General features: G+C 37.7%; 1 protein-coding gene across 4 annotated transcripts in view; it reads right to left on the bottom strand.

The window, feature by feature from the left end:
- The window catches only part of LOC132114831 (rap guanine nucleotide exchange factor 1-like), a 31081-nt gene extending 9671 nt beyond the window's left edge, over positions 1–21410 (bottom strand). The window contains exons 1-11 of one of the 4 annotated variants that reach the window (XM_059523181.1): positions 21117–21410; positions 15558–15724; positions 11068–11213; positions 10767–10945; positions 10496–10652; positions 10270–10358; positions 9972–10124; positions 4655–4775; positions 3899–4079; positions 3387–3770; positions 848–1044 (exon numbers count right to left, since the gene is read on the bottom strand). In XM_059523181.1, the coding sequence (XP_059379164.1) occupies positions 848–1044; positions 3387–3770; positions 3899–4079; positions 4655–4775; positions 9972–10124; positions 10270–10358; positions 10496–10652; positions 10767–10945; positions 11068–11213; positions 15558–15585 (1635 nt within the window). In that variant the 5' untranslated portion in view covers positions 15586–15724; positions 21117–21410. Of the gene's footprint in view, positions 1–847; positions 1045–3386; positions 3771–3898; positions 4080–4654; positions 4776–9971; positions 10125–10269; positions 10359–10495; positions 10653–10766; positions 10946–11067; positions 11214–15557; positions 15807–21116 lie in introns of those variants that run through there. The other 3 variants (XM_059523182.1, XM_059523183.1, XM_059523184.1) reach the window with 3 other exon arrangements.
- Between the last annotated feature and the right edge of the window lie 5068 nt (positions 21411–26478).

The following is a 26478-nucleotide window of genomic DNA, read 5'->3' as shown; positions in this document are numbered from 1 at the left end:
ATATATATATATATATAATATTTACATAAAATGTATATTTTATTTTTCTCCGTTGGTGCCCACTTTTAACCTTATCAGTACAATATAACATAGACATATTTCTAACCCTTGCATTGTGCCTTCAAGACTTCTATGTAAATTTCCTCTTTGCATGTCAAATTAGATAGAGTGTCTTCAAATGCCTTTTTCTAATGCCTGTTTGCAAGTTTTCAGATTTCCCTCTGGGTCCTATATGCATTTATATAATTTATTAGGTGTAAAAATGCACCATGCTTTTATAACAGTCTCTTTGTAAAAATGCATTAGAAGACCATAAAACAAAACAAGTCTCTATTCTAAAAGCGTCACAAAAAAATAACCAAGAACCTTGCTAAAAATAAACTTCAGTCTCTTGTTTTTAACATTGAGATGCCACAAAAGGATATGCAGAGCTGCAGGTGCTACACAGCCAGGAATAGTACAAGATAAAATTTTACTCTCATTTGAGCTGTTTCTTATAGGCATTAGCTGAATAAACATCAGACATGTTCATACAACACACTATGAGAAACTAGATGATGTAAGATGAAGACGTACTTTTACTGGCATAATATGACACGGATCACCCAAGGCAACACTTGAACTTCAGTAAGACAAACACTGAATGAATGCTTTGCTACGACCAACTTAAAACAAGCAATAATCTGACACTACGGGAAATATAATACTGCTACCATTATGATTAATGGTGACTCTCAGTAGGAAGAAAAACATTGCATCAACGTCTAGGGAGGGTGAGAATGAGACAGACTCAAAGTGTACACAGCGTGTGTGGGCGCAGCACCGACGGCAGTGATCTAGCTCTCACCAGTTGTCTCTGTTTGGGTGGCAGTGCTGGCGGAGGGACGGTCTCGTCGCTGCTGCTGAAGGAGTCGCTGAGACCGTACACTTCCTGAAAACGCTTCCGATTGCGCTGCTCGTAAATGCTTTCACTCTGTGGCGTCTGGTAGAAAACGGAGGGCAGTGGCTCAGAATAGTCCTCCATAAACTGCATGTACTTCAGTACTGAGGGTAAACGAGGCAAAAAGTAAATAGGTTCAATCAAAACACAGGCAGACAAGTGCTACAAACTAGAACATGCATAAAGAAGGTAAAGGTTATGATGACAAAATGCTCTGAGACTGTAAGAGGGTGTGAAGGCACAGTTTACTGCATGAATCATTCATGGTCATTCAGCATTTTATTCTGTTTATTTGTGAAATTAAGCAATATTTGGTCATAATCTCATTTGTATGCAGTATGAAAATTTATATTTACTCTCATTATACAATAATCTCAAAATTAAATAATCTGCTAACTAGGATGAATCTGTATAAAACAGCTGACATATGCATGTATTAATCTAAATGTTCTACAAATAATTGTTATTTGTAATATCAAAAACATTTTCCCCAAATTTTTTTTTATAGATTTAACGATTTAAAATGATAGAATTACACTTTAGATATAAGGCTTCTATTTATTTCTATTTACTGAATATTTCTTTTCTTTTTTTTAAATCAACATCTACTTCACCACATCCCTATGTTAAAGATATGAATAACAATTTACCTGTATTTATATATACACAGTACAGACCAAAAGTTTGGACACACCTTCTCATTAAAGAGTTTTCTTTATTTTCATGACTATGAAAATTGTAGAGTCACACTGAAGGCATCAAGGGCTATTTGACCAAGAAGGAGAGTGATGGGGTGCTGCGCCAGATGACCTGGCCTCCACAGTCACCGGACCTGAACCCAATCGAGATGGTTTAGGGGTGAGCTGGACCGCAGACAGAAGGCAAAAGGGCCAACAAGTGCTAAGCATCTCTCGGGGAACTCCTTCAAGACTGTTGGAAGACCATTTCAGGTGACTACCTCTTGAAGCTCATCAAGAGAATGCCAAGAGTGTGCAAAGCAGTAATCAAAGCAAAAGGTGGCTACTTTGAAGAACCTAGAATATGACATATTTTCAGTTGTTTCACACTTTTTTTGTTATGTATATAATTCCATATATAATTCCACATGTGTTAATTCATAGTTTTGATGCCTTCAGTGTGAATCTACAATTTTCATAGCCATGAAAATAAAGAAAACTCTTTGAATGAGAAGGTGTGTCCAAACTTTTGGTCTGTACTGTATATACATATATATATATATACATAAACCTACTATTTATCTATTTATTTATCTATCTATCTATATATATATATATATATATATATATATATATATATATAAATAAATAGATAAATAGTAGGTTTATGTCATATATTATTTCTGTAAGATTTCCAAAAGGCTCAAACGTAAATTGAACATGTCGGTAATGCTCTGTAATTCTGAGTTGTTAAAATGTAAAAGAGAAAAACAGCTTAGCATCATCTGTGTGCATGTGGCCTCAGATAAACTCTTCTATCCAGCCACACCGCTCATGTGTGAATTACGACATGATTCAATCATCCCTCCCTCCAAACAACAGTCTTTCAGCAAGAGCTTATTTCCTGCCGGCTTGGGTGAGGCCTTGAACTGTATTCACTAAGAGATTTCTCCAACAAAGGCATTATGCCATCTGATCTCACAGTGAAGATGACGTCACTGCTTCCCATCCACTAGCCGACACCGAGGGGCTTTACAGAGAAAAACTGGTGAAAAACTGGCTTCGCCATACTGCGTCATTCCTCACATAGATTACACAAGGAATTAAGTAAACTGTGCAAAGAGCTTAGTTTGAAGACAAACAAAAAAGCCAGGGCTCGAACTACCTGTTTGGTTATAGTATTCAAAGATTAAATGCTGCTTTTAAAGTTGGCAAGAAATTTAAATTCACCCTATTGTTTTTAAATGCATGCTATTGATCTTGTGAACGATTCATTTGTATATAGTTTTTTTTTTTTTTTAGGACCTAATCATTTTTTTTATAAAAAATGTACATAACTCAATCATAAAGTGAAACGAAAAACTTCTCTCTGGAGGTGAGCTCCATGACTTTTTTTCAATCATTTCGTAAACCCCCTTAAAAAAAGTTCACATTCAGATCTACCTCAATCAACAACTGATAGATGGAAGTCCCCACCATACGATTTTTGTTTTCAGTAATCTGTTTTAGATGTATGTCACAATATGGAAGAAATGACCTTTAAAAATTATTCAGCAATTAATTTTTTTTTTATTTGAATGTCAACCTTGTGCTGAAACAGGGAAACGGTCTGAATATATATAATAGGGGGCCTTAACTTGGTTTTCGCAAAGTGAAACAGTGCTACATGTCATAGCGCTGCCCACAAGGCTATCAGATCTGACTAAATAAGCGTTTCTTACTCTGATTTGCTATCCTACAAACAACATATCTAAATTTCTCGTACTCACTATTGCGACTCTTCTTCTCTGGCAAGGGTGGAGGGCTCTGAGGGATCTGTGCGTTCTCAGCAGGGCCAAAGTTTCCCATAAATACATCAGGGTTCAAGGGTGGCATCGAAGCAAAGAGGGGGAACGACAGGGTCTGCATGTCCTCATCAGAAACATTGTCATATTGAGAGTACAGTCGGTCCACTTGAGGTGGAGGGGGTCGCCGTTCCTTCTTTGGGAGAGCGGGAGGTATCGATTGAGGCTGAACAGGGAAGGAGGATGATTCGTTGTGAGACTCTGGGAGTGGGCTCAGACAACCCCCTGTGTTTGCAGGAGGGATCTGGTCGATACTAGACAGGTCCTGATGCAGGAAGTCATAGTCGGGGTCGTAGGTCTCTGCTGTGTCTGAGTAAACCAGGGGACAAAACAGAGAAGATAAATCTCATCAATATATTTAAACCACTCTTGGGTGCGTGTAGTCTGTAAAGCTATCGTTTCAAAGTAGCTTTCTCAACAATGATTTAAAGACTCACCTAGGGTCTCACAGCTGGTGTTACGAGAGCACCGTCCGCTGTCCTGCTCCAAAGACGACAGCTGTTCATCTGATTTGCTCAAAATGCTGATGCTGCCACATGGGGACAGTCGTGGCGATTCCCCTCCACAGGAGTGACTGCCTCCTGAAAAACGCCTCTGTAAGGCCTCTGCCTCATACTCCTTTAGATGAAATTACAGAACAGTTAACCTCAAGAAACAATCAAGCATGAAATATTTGTTCACCTTGATGCTTCAAACCGGTATGACTTTTTCTATTGGACATCAAAATAATGTGTAAATAATGTCTTTGTACGCCATGACTTTCACTTCATGGACAACAACACTTAAAATGTCCTTCCAAATAATTTTTTGTGCTCCACAGATTATATTAGGATCGTTTTTTTGGTCAAAAATCCTTTTAAAAGCCACTCCGATGTATGTTACGTCAAATTAATTCTGACTCGTTACTAAACAATTTTGGGGAAAGAGTGAGACCTTGAGCCACTGTTATTTATTTTCTAACGGATTTGCAATTTTTCATTTGGGACATTTGCTAATGCCTTTTGAAAAATCCTGATGTGTGATTTTATACTATACTAATGAAATATTTGGAATAAAAAATGTAATATATATACACTCCTATTTAATTTAAACACACATTTTAAAACCAAAACTATTCCAAAATGTGTAACATTAGGCCCACATTAGGCTCTTAAGTTGCAGATTGAAGCACCAAGGGAACACCAAAATCTCACCTGTCGACAGATACCAATAGGAAGACTTGATCCACTTGTGGCACGACTCATTGGCGCAACCACGGCAATCCTTGTGGGAGATGGTGCCGACTGACGCTTCTTTGGTGGGAGAGCCGGTGGACTGCAAAAGGAGAGTATGTTTAGCCAATGCTAGCATCAAACAGATTAACTATAGTCATACCTAAAAGTTAATTAGTCTCATACAAGCTGTCAATCAAGAAACCTACAGATAAATTCTGTGTCATGAAAATCTGAAACCAATCCCCCTCAATCACCAAGCGACCAGGGACATTTTTGCAAAGTGAAAGTGGAATCCAGCTCTAGAACCACAAACCACAACTTCATAAATCAGTCATTTAGTCAGTCTTAATTGCTCTGTTGCCCCAAAACAGCTGCTAACACTGAAGTCATACAGCAGAGCAACTAGCAGAAGAACTGACTCATATGAATGTAGAGTACAGCTGGCTGACATTTACAAATACCGATGATCATCTTCTAAATTACCAGTCTCAATATACCAGGTCACTCCTAAATTGTTTCACCAGACAAGAGGCTTGAATGGAGATTAAACAAAGTTCTCGCTATGAAGAGACTCTAAAAAACACTTGGAGGATCTGTTGTAGTCCTAGCACGGACAATTAATTTAACAGTCTGACTGATGTAAACTCATTTTTTGCTGTGAGCCGAGTGGCTGTGAGTTAACTGTGGGATATTAGGGCTACAACAACAACTGAAATCAGACAGCAACAAATTTCATAATTCATCAGGGCATTGCAATGTGCAAGTTGAACTTTCATCAGAGAATTCACTTACAGTATAAAAAAATAATAATAATAATAATTTGAATGAAAAACAGTGAGATGTAGTGAAAAAAATAAAAAGTGCCTGATGCAATTTGTCTGAAGTATGCGAGTACGCTAAATGCATATAGTTTCATATGGTCAGATTGTCGTACCGAGCACTTTGACAGTGTGAACAACATAAACAATGTGTTTTTTACTACAGCAAAACACAAGTCAAGTCACCTTTATTTGTTTAATGTTTTATACAATGCTGGTTGTCAAGTCAAGTCAAGTCACCTTTATTTATATAGCGCTTTAAACAAAATACATTACAAGCAACTGAACAACATTCATTAGGAAAACAGTGTCAATAATGCAAAATGACAGTTAAAGGCAGTTCATCATTGAATTCAGTGATGTCATCTCTGTTCAGTTAAATAGTGTCTGTGCATTTATTTGCAATCAGGCCATCCTTAAAAATATTTTGGTTTGCAGTAACAGTAATTTTTAAACAAAAAGGGTCGGTAGGTCGGTCTATATATTTATTTTTTCAAGTTTCAATGTAAAAAAAAAAGTAAATTTTTGTGATGGTGATGACTTCGGTATGAATTTAAACAAATTAGCATATCGTGACCTCACTGACTGGGTCTTCAACCCGTGCCTTCAGGCGCATCATTGCAAACCTCATTTTGATGCAGGCTATATAGACCACAAACAAATTTAAATCTGTCAAAAACATGTTTATTGCATGAATTTCAGGTGAGAAAAAAATGAGGTACTGTTTTACTTGCATGTAATCAATGCAACCTACAAATGAGAGAACATTTACTTTGCTTTCTTGGGTTGTCACTTTTGTGAAAAAAATCCTGTTTGATTTGAGTGACGAGTGTTCATTGAATCGATTGTAAAATCGATTTTGCATGTCTAAAGTTTTATAGTTACGGATGTCACACTATGTCAGAGCCGGACAGTAACGGAGTACATTTACTTGAGTACAGTACTTAAGTACAATTTTGAGGGATCTGTACTTTACTCGAGTATCATTTTTGGGTAGTACTCATGACTTTACTCAAGTACATTTGAGAGGCAAATACTGTACTCTTTACTCCGCTACATTTCTATCCATAACCGTAAGTACCCGTTACTTCTTCGGTCCTGTCCACACGGAGACAGAGTTTACCCCAATTCAATCTTTTTTTTCCCTCGTCTCAAGGAATATTCGCATCCAGATGAAACCACAAAACGACTTTGTATTCATGCCAGACCAGCATGTGCGCTGTAATTCTGCCACACAGATACACTTAAAACGGAGAAGAAGACATGGACTTGTTCATAAACCTTGCGCGTGATACACAAAAGAACATGGAACAATACATTTATTAATCTGTGTTAATGTTAGTTAATAAAAAGACAATCGTTCAGTGTTTGTTCATGTTTTTATTGCTGTTACGTGACGTAGCGGTGTCTGATTAGGGGCGAGACGTGGGCGGATGACGTCGTTGTTCCAGAAGATATACAGATTCACCGTCCAAACATAAATGTAAAGGCGGCGTTTTCAAATTTATCCACTCTGGGACCCGGTTTCAAAAAACATTGGTTTCATTCTTCCAAAACGCCGGATTTCGTGTGGACAAAACGCCTATCCGATAAAAAATGTGTGCGTATTCACAGAAACACTTCTCCGTGTGGACGGAAAAAAAGGAAAGGACATTTGATTGAATTGAAGTACAGTACACACACACACACAAACACACAGAATTGTCACACATAGTGAGAATGGTGTTAATTCAGCTGAAAGTATTTTCTTCTGCTTTGCCTGTATGTCAATGTGAGCGGAAGGGGCTTAATACTGTCACTCAAATGAGCTGAATTTAATTTTTCCTTCTTTGTATGCTGACCTAAACACAGCTGATTAGCTGATTTTCTTTAAACACTATTATGTTCTCTTCTATGCTGCGTGTATAACACGGTCAGGTTCAGAAGTGTGTCAGAACATTGCTATTATGCCTTCTTTGCTGGTTTAGGTTAATTGATTTGATTGATGAAAAAAACATAGAAACTCACATGTACACACAATTGTTAGCTTAATTTTGTTTCAGATATTACACATTAATGTAAGCTGAGCATTTGCTTTGATGTTCTTGAGTATGCGGTGTGTTTAACACAATCAGGTTCAAATGTGGGTGCAAAAAATCCATTAAAACTCTAGCAGAGGTTTGTCAGAGCATTGCCATTGTACTATTGCCTTGTGGGCAAGTGAGAAATGTTACATAAAGCAACGTGGTAGAAAGATGAAAATGACTTGATTTTACTTTCAATTCCTTTTACATTTTCCAAGGTACTAACATTTTTCATAACTCCATGTAGGATGATTCTTTACATAAATGTAAGCACTGTGGCAGTAGTAATGCAATATTTAGAAAATGTACTCTTGTACTCAAGTACTTTTAAAAACAAGTACTTCAGTACTTTTACTTAAGTACACAACTGACTGTAGTACTTGTACTTGAGTAAAATTTAGCAAGGGGTATCTGTAATTTTACTCAAGTAATGAAGCTGTGTACTCTGTCCGCCTCTGGCAATAATATTGATAATGCTGGGTGTCAAAATGTAGGTTTTAAATAGCTGAAATGCACAATTCTGTTTCAATAGCAGCTCTGAAAAATCATTAGTGCTTCTACATATTCACACTGCTACAACATTTTATTTGCACCACAGGGTTTTCACGATATCAGCAAAATTCCAGTAGGCAATACCAATATTAAAATAAAAATTAACAAATTAAATGAATGTAATGTTACCTTCTATTATTTCTCAATGAAGTAAACGTAAACACTGCTTCTAAATTTTACATTAATTATTCAAGTAAACCATCAATAGCAGTGAGTGTGCTGTCTTATTAATGTTAAACAATGAATTTAATGGAAAAGGCAATGTGAACATTTTGCTAAACGTCTGCTTGTATGTTCCATAGCAGAAAGAAAGTTGTGGGGGTTTGAAATGGCATGAGGATGAGTAAACAATGACAGGATGACAGATTTGTAATTTTTTGCGAGAGTGAGAGCTCTGATTGGATGTTCAGTTTAGCGAACGAGTCAGTGCAGAGAATGAAGGCAAAAGTGATGAAAACAAGCATGTGAATGAAGGCGGTACAGACAGAAGGCTGTTTAAATGTTACATGATCTTTCCCAATCATTCTAATAAGCAACATGAGCTATTAAAATGTTTAAAGCTATCAACGTTACTGATATTCAAAATGGTAAGCAAGCGCTGCTATGTTTACATTTCGTATATCTGCATTTATCTCGTATATCTTTGTTTTTTTTTTTTAGCTTTTGAATGATAAATATATACTTTTAATAGCTGCTGATATGAACAGCTCATTCCTCTCACACATGCGCAGAATGCACGTGTGAGTTTGCCATCGGCTGCAGTCTGTGTGGTGTGTTCCAGCACAGCTTTTTGGTCTGACGCTGCTGATGCGAGGCCACAACACCGTCAGCATTCATCGACCGCTAGTTCTTTGAAGTTGCCTTTATATATCCGAGAGTCTGAGACACAGACTTGTTGGAAAGCTGGAAACACGCCAAAAACATTGAAACCCCAGCAAACTCTATTTTATGCCAGTGGCACAACCTAATCCTCTCCTGTCAAGACTTGGTAGCAGAATATCTTACTGTTTCTCTCTCTCCCTATCTTGTCTCCTTCAGTCTTCAGAGGAGAGCTGACCCTGTTAAGTTCATTTCTCAGAAAACAGCCCATATGTCAATAACTCTCTGATAGAGGAAGCCAAGCCTTCGCTGCTGCACCCTACAAAGACCTGAATTCTCAAGAATAGCACTATTTATATCTCTCTTTCACACCTTTTCTTTTAGGCTTCCCGTAAACTGAGATGGGTCTATGCAATAATCTTTATAGCCAAGCAAAGCACTTAAAACCTACACAACATGCTGTTGCACACCACATCACACCTGTGGTATCTAAATGTTTATTGCATGTAATCCGGATAAGATAGCACGATAAGATAACACAGCATACCTCATATTTCCTCTTGTAAACTGCTCACAGTACCACCTACAATAACACTCACTTGTTTCACTGCATAAAGTGCAGTACACAGTTCACAGTACACAACTGGTTCTTATCTTAAAGCAGTTTAAAACCCTGATGTGTGATTTTGTGTTATTCTAGTGATAAATACTAAAAACTAAAAAGACAACATAAAACTTTATTTAAATAAATCAAATATTATTTATACATTAAAAAATAAATAGATTAAAATATATAATATATATTTTTGAAAACAAAAAAATAAATAGATTAAAATATATAACATATATTTTTGGAAAATGTTATTATATATTGAATATTTTAATCTATTTATTTTTTAATGTAGAAATACTATTTGATTTATTTCAATAATGTTTTATGTTTTCTTTTTTTTAATGTGTTTTATGTGTTTATAACATTTATTTTATATTTTTATTTTATAAAACTTTTACATTTTATATATTAAGGCCATAAAGATTTCATACCAATGTTCAGGGACTTTGAGTCCAGCTAGAGGGGGTTTAGGAGGGGCCACTTCCTCATCAGGAACATCATTTGGGGTCTCTTTGGCCTCGGCTGGGGTAGGGGTCTCAATCAAGACAGTTTCCTTCGACTCAATGACAGGGGGCTCTGGAACACTGCCATAATAAAAGTGGTTAAAATGAACAACACAAAACATCATATTACAGGTCAACAGCCCAGCTGGTAACTTGTAAGATGGATATCAACATCATCCGCCTCGATTTAAAATTGTCATGTTTTTCAAAAAAGGCCTCCATTTACCGTTGTGGACTGGAGGCAGGAAGCAGGTTTTTGACAGGCGTTGTAGGGGAGGGGTGCTCCTGCTTCTCAATGGCAACTTTGACCAGCTCCTACAGGAACCATAGGCAAAGTCGGCTTTACACACAAACTATCAACTAAGATCAAAACCCATGGTTAATACAGCTGGAATATGGGTAGAGAATAGCCATAACAGAGTCATAACAGAGTTCTACTCGAACATTAATACCTTCACACCATCCAGCACTGCTTTGATCACAGTGGTGACGGTTGCAATTGTTTCTTTATCTTCCAAATTCACCCCCTCCAGCATCACTTGGTCCGACCAGCGAATGAGGTTTGCAAGACTTTGATAGAGTCGACTAAGACAGGAGGACACTCTCGAACTGGTGACAGATGGATAGGGGTATAAAATATTTATATAGTTCAGGCAGAAAACGTTTTTTCTTGAAAGCTGAACAAGAAACACATTCTCTTAAGAAGCTCCAAAACAGTTTTACCTGCTAAGTATCTTGCCATCAAGTTGTACCAAGCCCATGATGGCCTCCAAAACTTTGCTAGCAGAACCAGGAAGCATTTCCAAGACTTTCTTGTCCACCGCCATCTTATCAATAATGGTCTTGAAATACCGCAAGGCGCTGACCACTTCTTTCTCGTGCTCCTCCAATTGACTCAGACTCTAAATGTGGTAAAAAAAAGAATGCCACCGAAACCAATGTCTTCAACACGTCAAATGATAACAAAGTGCTTATCTGCTTTCAGACAAAAAACTTCGTTTATAAAGTTAATATCTTCTACTACCTTGGTCACTGTCTTTTCTGGGGACTTCATGGGTTGTTCTGGTGGAGGTTTGGACTTTTTGTTTGATGGTGTTCGCTTGATTTTGGGAGAGTGGAATTTGTCCTTTAGTTTCATCGTAAAGGACGTCAAGTGGGAGCGCTGGGATTCTAAAGGAAAACAAAAACACATAATTATAAGGTAAATTAGCTCAATAAAGTTTATTTGCTCATAGTTGTTAATATATATATATATATATATATATATATATATATATATATATATATATATATATATATATATATATATATATATATACAGTACAGTCCAAAAGTTTGGACACACTTCTCATTCAAAGAGTTTTCTTTATTTTCTATGACTATGAAAATTTGTAGAGTCACACTGAAGGCATCAAGGGCTATTTGACCAAGAAGGAGAGTGATGGGGTGCTGCGCCAGATGACCTGGCCTCCACAGTCACCGGACCTGAACCCAATCGAGATGGTTTAGGGGTGAGCTGGACCGCAGACAGAAGGCAAAAGGGCCAACAAGTGCTAAGCATCTCTCTGGGAACTCCTTCAAGACTGTTGGAAGACCATTTCAGGTGACTACCTCTTGAAGCTCATCAAGAGAATGCCAAGAGTGTGCAAAGCAGTAATCAAAGCCAAAGGTGGCTACTTTGAAGAACCTAGAATATGACATATTTTCAGTTGTTTCACACTTTTTTGTTATGTATATAATTCCATATATAATTCCACATGTGTTAATTCATAGTTTTGATGCCTTCAGTGTGAATCTACAATTTTCATAGTCATGAAAATAAAGAAAACTCTTTGAATGAGAAGGTGTGTCCAAACTTGTCTGTACTGTATATATATATATATATATATATATATATATATATATATATATATATATATATATACACACACACACACACACACAAAAGTAACAGTTTGAACTAGCTTTTGTTTTAGTTAAGGTTTTAGTATTTTTTACGTGGTTGTCATTTTCATTTTTTTTTCTTTTTCAGTTCTTCAACTTAAACTTATTTTATTTCAGTTAAGCAATGTTGGTCATTTTTGTTTACATTTTTCATCTAATATTCATATTCTATCTCTGTTTTATTTCAACTAATGAAAACTTTTAACGAAAAACTTTGAATGATTTCAATATTAGTTAACCATAACTACACTTATCCAAAGTATTCATGACATCTTGCAGTAATTTAGGCAGCAGAATTCCAGTTCACTGCTCTATGAGACATCAACCTTATTCTGTATCTTGGGAATATATGCAAGATGAGACACAGGCCTTTGTGTACAGTGAAATCCTCTTAGACTACAAACTGAATTGGTCACAGTGGGACTCACCGCTCTCTTGGAGCGTGCTACTCTGGAAAGAATTCTGGTGATGACACTATTGTGCAGGCCACAAAACCATTTAGGGGCAATTTTTTTTCTTACACGCATTAAAGGAATGAAGAGCTCACAGTTTGCAAAAGTGCTCTGTGAACTTTCAAATCATATGATACAGATTCTTCTTATCAAAGTCTGAAAGACTCCGACAAGGAAGCTTAATGGAGTTTTGTCAGGATGTTCGAAATGGCTTTGAAAGCTGGGTGTGTGTAGATGAAGTATTTAGGAGACACAGAAAAGAAAAATATGTCAAATTTTCCTTGTGTATTGATATAGTTCCTATTGAGAACAGGAAGTTGGGTCGGGAACAGTTAATCACTTTTAATAAATAACCAAGAGACCTTAGTCAGAGTAGCGCCAAAGTAATTTTTAACAAAAATTAGGCTGTGAGGGATAGAAGTACAGTGCGTTCAATGGATTGTGCTATTTAAGAACATACCGACTGTTTAGCAGACGAAATGTCTTTCTGCAAAATAAAAACCTCAGTATACAAGAACTCCGTAAAACAGTTTTGAAAGTTCTGAGTTGTGAAAATGAAATAATCTTGGACCTTTATACAGTGTGTGCCATTATAAAAACTGTAAGTCTATCCCTCAGAGCCTCGATTTCATCCACGTTAAATTCAACAAGGAGTCTAACCGAATTAAAATTGTATGGGTTTTAGTTTATATAACGTAAACGTAAACCTGATTTACTAATTAATAGCTAGTCAGAAGCAGCTGGTTTAAGCAGGAAGGACATTCTGATGTGCACAATCAATGCAATTGGATGAGTTATCATTAATATTTTAGGACCATTTTCCTAGAACGAAAAGACTGTCAATTAACATTGAAATTTGTAATTGGTAATCTGACCTCTAATAAAAAATAAATAAAATTAAAAAAAAAAACACAACAGCAAATACAGTGCTTACTGAAAGTTAATGCATTTATAATTTTGCAGGACTGGAATTACCCAGGATGATGGAACTCTTATTTGCTTATCTCACAGTCAATGTTGTGACTGCTAATCTAAACAGGTTAAATTTCTCATGATAGACCACTTCCTGAACCACTGTCTAAGAAAAAGCACCGCTGTGCTAATAAAAACACAGCAAACCAATAAGGTGTGCTTGTGCTTTCAGAGGACATGCTCTTTCCATCTGCTTCTTGATCCTCATCTACTAACTCATATCCTCTTTTTTTTTTTCTTTTTTTGCACATCCTCTTCTGAAACAAACTAGTCAACCACAACAAGTCAGCCCCCCAGAGTCTGGGTTTAAAACATCAATGCAAGAAGCTTCATTAAAGTACAGTTGTCTGGTAAATGAAAACATGTTTTTAGACAAGAATTTGTAATGCATTTTACATTGATTTCAATCAAACAGATTTGTGCAACAATGTATTTCACAACAGCTCTATATTTAAATCATAAAAATGGCAAAGTAACAAAGAAAAATGAAAACAAAAATATCGTCAGCATAACCTGATAAACTTAAAAAGAGCAAAGAAACCACTCTTATCCAATTCTGATTCTTTTATTATTAAAATAATGCAGACAGCTAAAACAAGTGCGGTTCAAGAGATATGTCTTAAACTAGAAGACACTGGCCAACATCCTCCTCCTACGCAAACCAGCATCTACTTCTCAGGGCCATTTAGAGATGAATAACTGAACTTCTGACAAGAAGTTACCCACAAGTGATTCAAATTTCTCAGAGCCCTCAGAGAAAGGAAATGACAATGCTGGCAACCTCACAGGGTAGTTAACAGATATCTTGCCTTATTCATAAAAAAAAAATCACACATACAGTCACTGAGTGCAGTAGAGTAAAAAATAAAGCTTGCACTGAACTATTTCTGCACCACTGTCTCTAAACTAGCCTGACATGAATCAAGTGATTAAAATCTTTCTGAATCAACTTACTAAAGGAGTAGAGAAAATTGGCTGAAAATGACTCATCCAAAAGCCATCCAATATGCAGCGGAGTTTGTTTCTTCATCAAAACAAATCTGGAGAAATGTAGCATTACATCCCTTGTTCATCAGTGGATACACTGCAGTGAATGGGTGCCGTCAGAATGAGACTCCAAACGGCTTTATTCAATTCACAGCTTTTAAATTGAGAAAAAATCCCCCCACTTGCAAAAAAAAAAAAAAAAAAAACTATAAAAACGCACAAACCACAGATATATTTATTATTATTTTATTATATATATAATTAATTATTTATATATTTATTAGATGATGCAATGGCATTTTGCATCCATTTAAATTTTAAGCACATACTGTGTGTGTGTGTATAATTCAAATTGCCTGTTTATCTGTCTGTCTCGCTCTGAGTGAACTGTTAACCTTTAGTAAATGACTCAAACCTCACTAAAATTTCTGAGAAAGGAAGTGACATTGTTTTTTATCTCATTACCAGGAGTATCTCTCTACCCAGCTCAGCTGTATCTTACATAGTTGTATATGATTCGACTGTATAAATTACGCAGAAACTATCCATATCTTGTTGTCATTTGTGTCACAAGCTCTTTAAAAGTATACGAGCACTTACACAACATGTATGCGAAATGTATCATATTAAGAAACAGTTCAGGCTATTAATATTAACGTTAATGGCTACGTTGAAATACACTGAATAGTAACGTTACATTTTGTGGACAGCAGACCATAACAACACACACGACCAGAAAGGGCCAGACAGCAGCACAAAACAACTGTAACACAAACTCTACAGATAACTAGTGCAACAAAACGCATACTACAGATTTAAAATAAACAACAAATAGGAAAAAATTGATAAACACGCGAAGTCTGACAGCTAGCTAAAGTCAACAACAGCGCTATAAGCAGCTCCGTCCACACCCAAATACAGCTGTCTGAGACACACTCATGTAGACATTAATACCTGATTATCTTAAAAATAAACTTAATGACCCGAATATATAATCTAAGGCGTCCATACGTCGCGTTTTGGCCATCAAAAATAAGATAAAGATAAGATGCTTTGATCCTGTCAGTGGCCTTGAACCCTCGTCTGACGCTAATGCTAACGCGGCTAACTGAAGTTCATATAAAATGATTAATAAATGTAAATAAAGGTAAACACTTACCTTGCTTACTGTCTATTTTCCCAGACATTTTGGCTACTAAGTGAGCTGGTCTCGATCAACAATCGAAAGATGTTCGTTTCTCGCCGTTATTTCAGCATCTTAAGGAGACAGACCGGTCGATGTGGTCCTAGTCTCTGTGTCTGTGTATGTGTGTTTGGCTCTGCCTCCTCCATCCACACACACACACACACACACACACACACACACAGAGAGAAAGAGAGAGACAGACCAGCGTTAGATGATGATGTTGAGTAAAAGTGTTGGATTTCTGCAGTAATGTCTCCCCCATACGGCGAAAATGACAAATTGACAATATAAACAAAATTTGAAAATGTACAAACCCGATTCCAAAAAAGTTGGGACACTGTACAAATTGTGAGTAAAAAAGGAATGGAATAATTTACAAATCTCATAAACCTATATTTTATTAACAATAGAATATAGATAACATATCAAATGTTGAAAGTGAGACATTTTGAAATGTCATGCCAAATATTGGCTCATTTTGGATTTCATCAGAGCTACACATTCCAAAAAATTTGGAACAGGTAGCAATAAGGCCGGAAAAGTTAAATGTACATATAAGGAACAGCTGGAGGACCAATTTGCAACTTATTAGGTCAACTGGCAACTTGATTGGGTATAAAAAGAGCCTCTCAGAGTGGCAGTGTCTCTCAGAAGTCAAGATGGGCAGAGGATCACCAATTCCCCCAATGCTGCGGCGAAAAATAGTGGAGCAATATCAGAAAGTAGGTTTTCAGAGAAAAATTGCAAAGAGTTTGAAGTTATCATCATCTACAGTGCATAAAATCATCCAAAGATTCAGAGAATCTAGAACAATCTCTGTGTGTAAGGGTCAAGGCCGGAAAACCATACTGGATGCCTGTGATCTTCGGGCCCTTAGACGGCACTGCATCACATACATACTACTGTAATGGAAATCACAACATGGGCTCAGGAATTCTTCCAGAAAACATTTTCTGTGAACACAATCCACCGTGCCATTCACCGTTGCCGGCTAAAATTCTATATAGGTCAAAAGAGAAGCCATATCTAAACATGATCCAGAAGCGCAGGCTTTTTCTCTGGGCCAAGGCTCATTTAAAATGGACTGTGGCAAAGTGGAAAACTGTTCTGTGGTCAGACGAATCAAAATTTGAAGTTCTTTTTGGAAAACTGGGACACGATGTCATCCGGACTAAAGAGGACAAGAACAACCCAAGTTGTTATCAGCGCTCAGTTCAGAAGCCTGCATCGCTGATGGTATGGGGTTGCATGAGTGTGTGTGGCATGGGCAGCTTACACATCTGAAAAGGCACCATCAATGCTGAAAGGTATATCCAAGTTCTAGAACAACATATGCTCCCATCCAGATGTCTTTTTCAGGGAAGACCTTGCATTTTCCAACATGACAATGCCAGATGAATGTATAAAATATGTAATAATTTAGCACACACACACACACACACACACACACACACACACGGATTATCCATAAGGGCACTTGGGCCAGTGCCCAGGCGCACCAACCATTCACAACAACTAGGGGGGCACCACATGACACAAGCTTTAAAAATATTTTTCGTAAATTGTTTTATTATTAACTTGAAATTCTTAAAAGACCATACATAACTCGTTTATGAACACTAACTTAACAACAATAATAATAATAATAAATTATAAATAAAAAAAGATTACATGACCACTATCAAGGGGGTCGCACACCGGATGAGAAGCGCAGCGCCGCGCCGCGTCGCGTCGCGCCACGTATTTATAATTCGAACACATTATTCTCAATGAGTGTACCCACACCGGCGGCGCCATTCGGCGTCTCAGAACTCTGTTCAAATTCCTGCCGCGCCACAGAGCGCCATCTGCATAGTTTTATATTAAATAACATCATATTTGTTTCAAACCGTTGTTTATACATTATACCAAGATACCACTGCTGCAAAATACTAGGCTACCTACATTAGTTGTACAGCTTGAATAAAATGTAAACTTATATAATTAAATGTATAATAAACGCAGTCATTTTAATCTTTTATTTTTCTCTTGAGACATATTTTACATAGGCTACGCAAAATATTACAGTATTTGCCTGTCGTGATTACATTCAGTCTCAATGGCAGCCACCTAGTGGATTTACAAGGTCACAACCATCACAACACACTTCAGGTCATTTAAATAGCAGAGTAGCGGGCCGCAAAAGACCACAAACTAATCAAGGACATCGGGAAATACCCGGATTCAAATATTCAAAGACAACACGAGGAAGTCATAAACGTGGAGGAAGATCGCGTTTGTCATCAGTTTTTCATGTAAGAATGTCTAATTTTCGATCTGAGGTAAAATGTTCAGTGACAGTCCTTAGAAACATTAAGATATAAGCATACCTATATAATTTTTTTTAGCTTCTTTGTTTTTATTGAGCAAACAAATCAGTATTAGTAGCTACAGCATTAGAAATGTTGAAAATTTCTTATAATAATACAAAACAATTTATTAATGGCAATCTAGTAGCTAGTGATAATCTAGACTAAATTATAACACAGATTCTTTTCATTAATTAACGTTCAAAACTCATCAATGATCAATTAAAATAATATATTTAAAATAATAATAATAAATGAATTAAAACTCATCTTCATCTTGCTGCTCAGAACTTGATTCAATATTGAGCTCCAGCAGAATGTGCGCGTCCGGTGTGTGATACCTCGAGCTGTCCTACATGTGGCGCGACGCAACGCGGCGCTTCTCTACTGGTGTGCGACCGCCTTCAGTCTCCCCCTTCCGTCGCCAATCTGTCAGTTGAGTTGGTCCACAAGTACGCGCAAATGTGTCAGTTTTTTAACGTTTAGCTACAATTCAAAATATTCCAGGGATCGAAAGTTTTTTTTTAAACGAGTGAAGAATGATCTCAGGACGACAATGACACAGAAGCGATTGGCTGCACTCTCGCTTGCTCTCCCTGTTTAGCATTGAAGTTAAAGTTAAAACATTACCGTCTACAGCTGCGAGAGGGCGCTCTATGCTGCTGAGTGCTCCCCTGAGCAGCATAGAGCGGCCTCTCGCGGCTGTAGACGGTAATGTTTTCTCTTGGTTCTTGGTTCTAAATAAATGCTACTTATAGTCCAGTGTGACTTATATATGCTTTTTCCTTGTCAGGACGTATTTTTGGACTGATGCGACTTAAACTTAGGTGCGACTTATAGTCCGAAAAATACGGTAGTTGGACAAGTTAATAAATTACATTTGATTTGATAAATCACCTTAATTATGTCTGGGGGGGGGGGGGGTCACCACACTGTCTTAAGACGGCCCTGCACACACACACACAGAGTCACATTTATGTGTTCTCCTGTGCTTTACTGATTAAATATTTAATAAGGTGTTTTTCATGTTGATATACTACAGTGAATTGATCATATTATGCATCCTGGAATGTCATTTGCAGTTTCCAGAATGTTGTCACATTACTTGTGGAGGACGGGCATGTTTAATAGATTCATGTGGGGGATAACGCGTTTCTAAATGAAGATCACCACATACCAAGGCTGCAGACAGCACACCTTGTTTGTTATCTTTATTTTATAAATGCACAAAGTTTTGTTATGTCTGTATTCAAATAAAAGTAGACCCCGGCCTTTACAGATTCGATTGATGTATTGCTCTTGTCTGTATGATCAAAACAGAAAGTGTAATTTAAGTTCTTTTCAGGGTCATCAAGAGAAGATGCCTCATAACGCGTATACACGGGGATCGATTCCAGAGGGTTAAAGTGATGGCTTTCATGCTAAGATTAAATCTCAGAAGAAAATGCTATTGTTCAGAGGATGGTGTTTCACAGCACAAAAGACTTGACGGAAGTGTTCATGATGTTATTTTGTTTCTCATAATATTCCTTAGTTTAAAAACATAAAACAAAATAGACACAAATGAGTCAATTGCTGAAAAGCAGTCAGAATACAGAGATATCGAAACTGATTTTGGTATCTTGCCAAATCTGAACCGTTTTTGACTTCTCTTCTGAAACTCTTAAGTTTCATGTGTGAACTTATTTCTCTTACTGAATTATTATTTCGTTTCATTTTCTAAGACACTGAGACTTAGGTAAAACTCTTGATATGCTCTCCTCCCTAATCTAATTACTGTGGTTAAAAATGATGATATAATTGATGAAATCTCACATGTGAACCAAAAAAAAAAAAAATTCAGGTGTAGCTTCATTCTGTGACCAGCAGAGGACGCACCTTCACCACATCTGATCTCTTTTGATTAATGACATCATCAGCATTATATTTATACTACTGTGTACAGTACACAGAAAACACAGCTCTGAGGTCATCGTTATGCAAATATGTTACTAATTGCTCACTAAAATAACTGTAAGCATGACTGACCCATATGTTTTCTGGCTTATGACATGCTAACAACAACAACCACGAAATATAATTGGTTAGTGTTGTTAAATAAGTACAGTTTAACCCGAAATAAACACTATAACACTTTAAAATAGTAGCCTGGCTCACAGCTCATTTTTTACATTACCGTTCATTGGATTGGAGTACTTTTGTTGTTGTTGTTGTTGTTTTAAGAAATTAATACTTTTATTTAGCAAGGATTCAGTAAAGGACAGTAAAGACTTACTGTGTATTGATACTAAAAATAAATGAATATTTCAAATGAATGCAAATAATCCTGAAAAAACTATTATCACAGAAATATTAAGCAGCACAATTTGTTTTCAACAATTTGTTTCTGGAGCATCAGATCAGCTCATTAGAATGATTTCTGAAGGATCACGTGACACTGAAGACTAGAGTAATAATGCTGAAAATTAATCTTTGCATCACAGAAATAATTTGATAAAACATTATAATACGAAATAAAACCGTTCTTTTAAGTTGTAATGTTTTACTGTGTTTTTAATCAAATAAATGCAGCCTTGGTGAGCACAAGATACTTTTTTCAAAAATGTTAAAACAATCATACCGACCCCACACTTTTTGAGTGGTAGAGCATATTTCATTATTGTATCTTTGAATCCGACACTCCTCAGTTCTTGGCCTCATGGGACAGAAAAGTGTTCATCGGCTGCACACTGAAGAATCTCAGTGAGTGTTTTTTCTTGCATACTATATAGGAAGTATGCTTCAGTAAAAAAAAAAAAAAAAAAAAAAAAAAATATATATATATATATATATTACATCAAGGAAATGATATTCATTAGATTCAACCATAATGCTCACTCAATCATTTCTTCTCATGATACCATCTCATTTGTGGGCAGATGGCTACAGAATAAAGACAAGTGAATATGTACAATCCATTTCTGCTGAAAGCTCACAGATAAATAACTTTGCATCTGTCAGGAAAGAACTTTAAATGTGAATTGCTATTATAACTTGTAAGCTGTTTTTGAAAAGCACTGCTTGGGGTTTAATGAGCCACTGTCCTCTGCTCAAAGACGGATAAGACGTTGATACTCAAAGGTTGCCTGTGCTTCCACTGCAGTGGGAATATGTCTGTCAAAGCAAATAGACAGATGGCCTGTACCTCTCATCCATCAAGCGCTGCCATGTCCAGTTACACATCTTGATAACAGGGGAATTAACAGCAAGCCCAGAGATCAATGCATTATTTAAGAGCTGATTGGTGATGAAAATAAATGAAGAGCCCGTTCTCTCTGCCCCCGTTTTCTATGGCGTCCCTCAGGTACCTTCTCACAAATCCTGTAGAGAATGTAAAAACACCCTTTCAGAGGGAGAAATTCTAGTGCGTTTTTAATTAAGGCCGTTTTTGACGCATGATCAGTGAACTAACCCATTAGAAGGGGATCTTAAACATCTGATGGCATGAGGACCTTTTTAAAACCAAAGAAAGAAAAAAAAATCTAAATTAAGGGAACAGAATATGTTCTCTAAAAGTAAATGTTGAAACCGAACAAAATGAGTTAACAGCAAATTTTGAAAATACAGCTTCCAACAGATCTCCATGACCTTGGATCTAGAAATTTTTTTTAACATCTATTGTACATTCTGATTACAATGCACAACAGTGAAGTTGTTTTTCCAGTGCAAATGTCAAAAAATTCTTAAATCAACAGAGATGCAAAAATGACAAAAAGTCTTGACGTATGAGAAATATATTTATGTGAATTATTTAATTATTTGTTATTGAAATAAAAAATATCTGCCAGTGGGCTCAGAAAAATCAATGTAATTCAAAGGGAAAACAAGTTTTCACATCCCATTCACAGATATTTCTTATTGTTTTAAGGGTAAATTCACTTAATACTTTTCATTTTCTCTCTCTCTCAAAAAAGACTTCTTCATGTTCATTTTGCATCTTAAGTAAATGTTATCTTGATTCAAGGATGTTTGTACTAGTACACAAGAAAATAATACAGATAAAGATATTCATTATTTCTTTAACTTTCTTCTGCTGTACACAAAAGAAGATATTTTGAAGAATGTGTGTAATCAAACAGTTTCTGATCCCCATTTGAATTGTATAATCTTCTTTTTCACACTATGGAAGTCAATGGGGACCAACAACTGTTTGGTGACCCTCATGTTTAATGGAGGAAGAAGAAGAAGAAGAAGAAGAAGAAGAAGAAGAAAGAACTCAGACAGCTTTGAAACAACTTGATGTGAATAAATTACAGAATTTTCATTTTTGGGTGAACTCACAGGTTTGTGGAAGCACAAATTAAAACTTTTTAAGACCTATTTATGACCCCCAGAAACCCTGTAAAATCCGATTGTTTTTGTCAGCCACATCTAAATTTATGTGCTGCAATGCACTGCAATGGCCTTTACCTCCCATCAGAAAAAGACCAATGACACTTCAGCTGGCTCTTTGTCCTCGGTTAATATCAGGACACACGCCGTCCTTACTTTCACTTTGGCGAGAGATGTGTGCATCAAACACTACGGTGATGGTCCTAAATGGGTTTCTCCCATGAAGGGCTGGAGAGATGAAAGGCTGTGTTCTTAAAGAGAGATTAAGCAGGATTTGATAGGCAGAGCAGAACAGCTCCTTTAGTAACTCTGGGAAAGACAGAGAACATCTGACGGGCGGCAGGGAAACAGATCCACGGGGCAGCTCATTTACGGAGAAGCTCGCAGGGCAAGAACGCAGGTCTCCACTGCAAACATGTATACCTGACTTATATAACCCTTACCTGTGCTTACTGTTATATAAATATATGTAATGTCTAAAACTGATCCATACATACTTTCCTCTTTCTGAATTACTTCATGTCTCATTGTAATATCAAGTATATAGTTAGAAACTTATATTTATAGCTTATATTTCACCTTTTTTTTAATCTGTGCAACATATTTGCTTCTATTCGAACAGTGAACTAAATAACACTGCATGATATTAATATTTTAGTTTCATGTTTTAATATTATATTTACTAATTTCACACCAGTCTTCTCTGATTTTAATTATGTTTGTCAGGTAGAGATAGTGACCTAAAATACATATTTATATTTTATTTTTATTTCATTTCACACCAGAAATCTTTTTGGTTTTAAAATGTTTATATTCATTTCAAATAAAGATATAGAATAATAAAAATAAGGCCAGTAACACTATAGTAGTCTGACCTTTCAATTTTTTTTACTTCAGTTATCAGATTTATTAAACTATCAGCTATTCTTTCTTTAATATCTTACCATTATGGGGTCTCTGCAGAAAAACTGCCAATGTTAATTAGAGGTTAAGTAGGATACTTTTCATAAATATAATGAAAAGTATAAATATATATAAACTAATTTGCATAAATATAATGGCACAAATAACAATAAAAATATTATAATTACTATTAATGTTAAAGTATTATGTTTTTGTGTGCCAAAAAGAAAAAGAGAAAAAAAAGAAAGAAAGAAAAAAGTAATCTGTATTTGTCTTAAGGCAATGCATGTAACTCACAGGTTCATAAAATTATCCTTTTTGCATCAAACTGTAGGGCCTGATCATTGTTATTTTAATTATTTCATTAATTGCTTCAAGCAAGACACAATCCACTAAATCTATATGGCCATGTGTTGATTTTCTTGGAGCAGGTTGGAGTTAGAATAATGCAAAAATATCAGCTTGGCTGACTATAGATGTAAATATCACACAAACTTACTGAATGTGCTCACCTTGCTAAAACTCTATTACCTTTAGTTATTTAGTGTTTCTTTTGTGTTAAATGTTACCTAATCTTTCTTTGATGCCATTATTTTGCTGATTGTATTTTCTGAAAAAAAAAAAAAAAAAAACCTGAGCTAAAAATGACAAGAATAGACAGGGATTCAATCCAAACACCCACAATCCCACATTTCATCTTCTCAAGTTTAAATTCACAGTCGGAGACAGTGTGGGTGGCTGCTTTCAGATCATAACGACATTTCGATGTATATGAGGCCAAGAGGTAATTTTTCTTTTTTGGAAAATGCTTGTTTAGCGTGAATTCTCTGTACACTGCAAAATCAAACCCCACAACAACAAACTTAAGATTAAATAACATACAGAAAAATAAAAGGTGTGGGGTGTGAGTGGAACAGCTTGAAAAGATATTCAAATACATTTGCTATCAAAAAGATTCTCTGATTCTCTCTCCCGCTGCAGGCTTCGCTAAACCACGCCCCCCCTGCCACATACCCCCACCGCCCGACTCAGGCCGGGAAGCCATCCGGCCTGCAGCCCCCCCCCCCCCCCCCATTTCTGGAGAGGAAGTCAGCCACCGCCATCTGAACACCCGGCCTGTGGATCACCTTGAACTTAAAAGGCTGAAGAGCTAGATACCAACGAGTGATCCGCGCGTTGGTATCCTTCATGCGGTGGAGCCACTGCAGCGGAGCGTGGTCCGAACAGAGGGTGAACTCCCGTCCCAGGAGATAATAGCGGAGGGTGAGGACGGCCCATCTGATGGCAAGGCACTTTTTTCTCTATGGTGCTGTACTTAGCCTCTCTCTTTGAGAGCTTCCGGCTAATGTACAGCACCGGCCGTTCCTCCCCCTCTATCTCCTGGGACAGGACTGCCCCCAGCCCCCTGTCCGACGCGTCTGTCTGCAACAGAAAAGGGAGAGAAAAATCAGGAGAGTGTAACAACGGCCCGCCACACAGAGCAGCCTTGACCTGGGTAAAGGCCTGCTGACACGGCTCCGTCCACTGGACCGTATCTGGCACCTCCTTTTTAGTAAGGTCAGTCAACGGGCTGGTGAGGTTCGAATAATTAGGAATAAACCGTCTATAATATCCCGCCAGCCCCAAGAACTGCCTTACCTCCTTTTTGGTCTTGGGACGTGGGCAGGTCGCAATAGCGGCTGTCTTATCAATTTGGGGACGCACCTGTCCATGCCCCAAGTGGAAGCCCAGATACCTTACTTCCACACGCCCAATCGCACACTTCTTTGGGTTGGCCGAGAGCCCCGCTCCCCTCAGCGACCTCAGGACAGCCCTCAGATTGCCGCTGCCAATCATTACTAAATATAATGATATCATCCAGGTAGGCAGCCGCATATGCAGCATGGGGCCGCAGAATCTTATCCATGAGGCGCTGAAAGGTAGCTGGTGCCCCGAACAACCCAAATGGAAGGGTAACAAACTGGTGTAATCCAAACGGCGTTGTGAAAGCTGTCTTTTCTTTGGATAATGGAGACAAGGGGATCTGCCAATAACCCTTTGTTAAGTTTAATGTCGAATAAAAACGAGCCGTGCCTAGCCGATCAAGCAACTCGTCAACCCACGGCATTGGATACGCGTCGAATTTCGACACAGCATTCACCTTGCGGTAATCCACACAGAACCGGACTGAGCCGTCCGTTTTCGGAACTAAAACTATCGGGCTCGCCCAGTTACTATTGGATTTTTCTATTACCCCCATGTCAAGCATAGCGCCTAATTCAGCCTGAACTACTTTTTTCTTGTGCTCAGGTAAGCGATACGGCCGGCTGCGAACTACCACGCCCGGCTCGGTCTCGATATGGTCCTGAATCAGGTTAGTATGGCCCGGTAGGGGCGAGAAGACGTCGGCAAACTCTGCCTGTAATTTCGTTAAATCAGTGAGTTGGGACGGCGAGAGGTGATCTCCACCTGGAGCCAGGGCGAGGGATTGTGGTTTGATATTCGCCTCTGATCCGAGATCATCCTCCCCCCACCAATCACCGTTGCCAACATCACTGATTCCGCCTCATTCCATTTTTTTAGGAGGTTGAGGTGATAGATCTGATGGGACCCATTCCTATCGGATCGTATTACCTCATAATCAAGATCTCCAACTTGTCGTGCGACCTCAAACGGTCCCTGCCACTTAGCCATTAACTTAGAGCTTGACGTTGGGAGTAATACAAGTACTTTCTCTCCCGGTGCAAATTTGCGTAATCTAGTTCCACTGTTATACAGCTGGCTCTGGCGGTCCTGGGCTTGTAACAAATTCTCCATTGATAGCCGCCCCAATGTGTGGAGTTTTGTTCTCAATTCCAGCACATACTGAATTTCGTTTTTGCCCTGAGATAGCCCCTCCTCCCAAGTTTCTCTCAGTACATCCAGCACCCCTCGGGGCTGGCGTCCATAGAGAAGCTCAAAGGGGGAAAACCCCGTGGAGGCTTGTGGGACCTCTCGCACAGCGAAATAACAAGGGCTCTAGCCACCTATCCCAATTTTTGGCGTCTTCATGAACAAACTTACGGATCATGGATTTAAGTGTGCGATTAAACCGTTCGACCAGGCCGTCGGTTTGTGGGTGATAGACGCTAGTTCGAATCGATTTAATGCCCAATAATCCGTACAGTTCGCGTAGCGTACGTGACTTAAACGCCGTGCCCTGATCGGTGAGGATTTCTTTCGAACTGTTTCGGAGATAAGACGAAACAGGGCATCCGCAACACTTTTAGCGGAAATGTTGCGGAGGGCCACTG

Source organism: Carassius carassius, chromosome 34, assembly GCF_963082965.1.
Source record: "Carassius carassius chromosome 34, fCarCar2.1, whole genome shotgun sequence".
Classification (NCBI taxonomy): Eukaryota; Metazoa; Chordata; class Actinopteri; order Cypriniformes; family Cyprinidae; genus Carassius; species Carassius carassius.
Note: the sequence above shows the minus strand (reverse complement) of the source record. Positions and strands in the feature narration are given on the sequence as shown.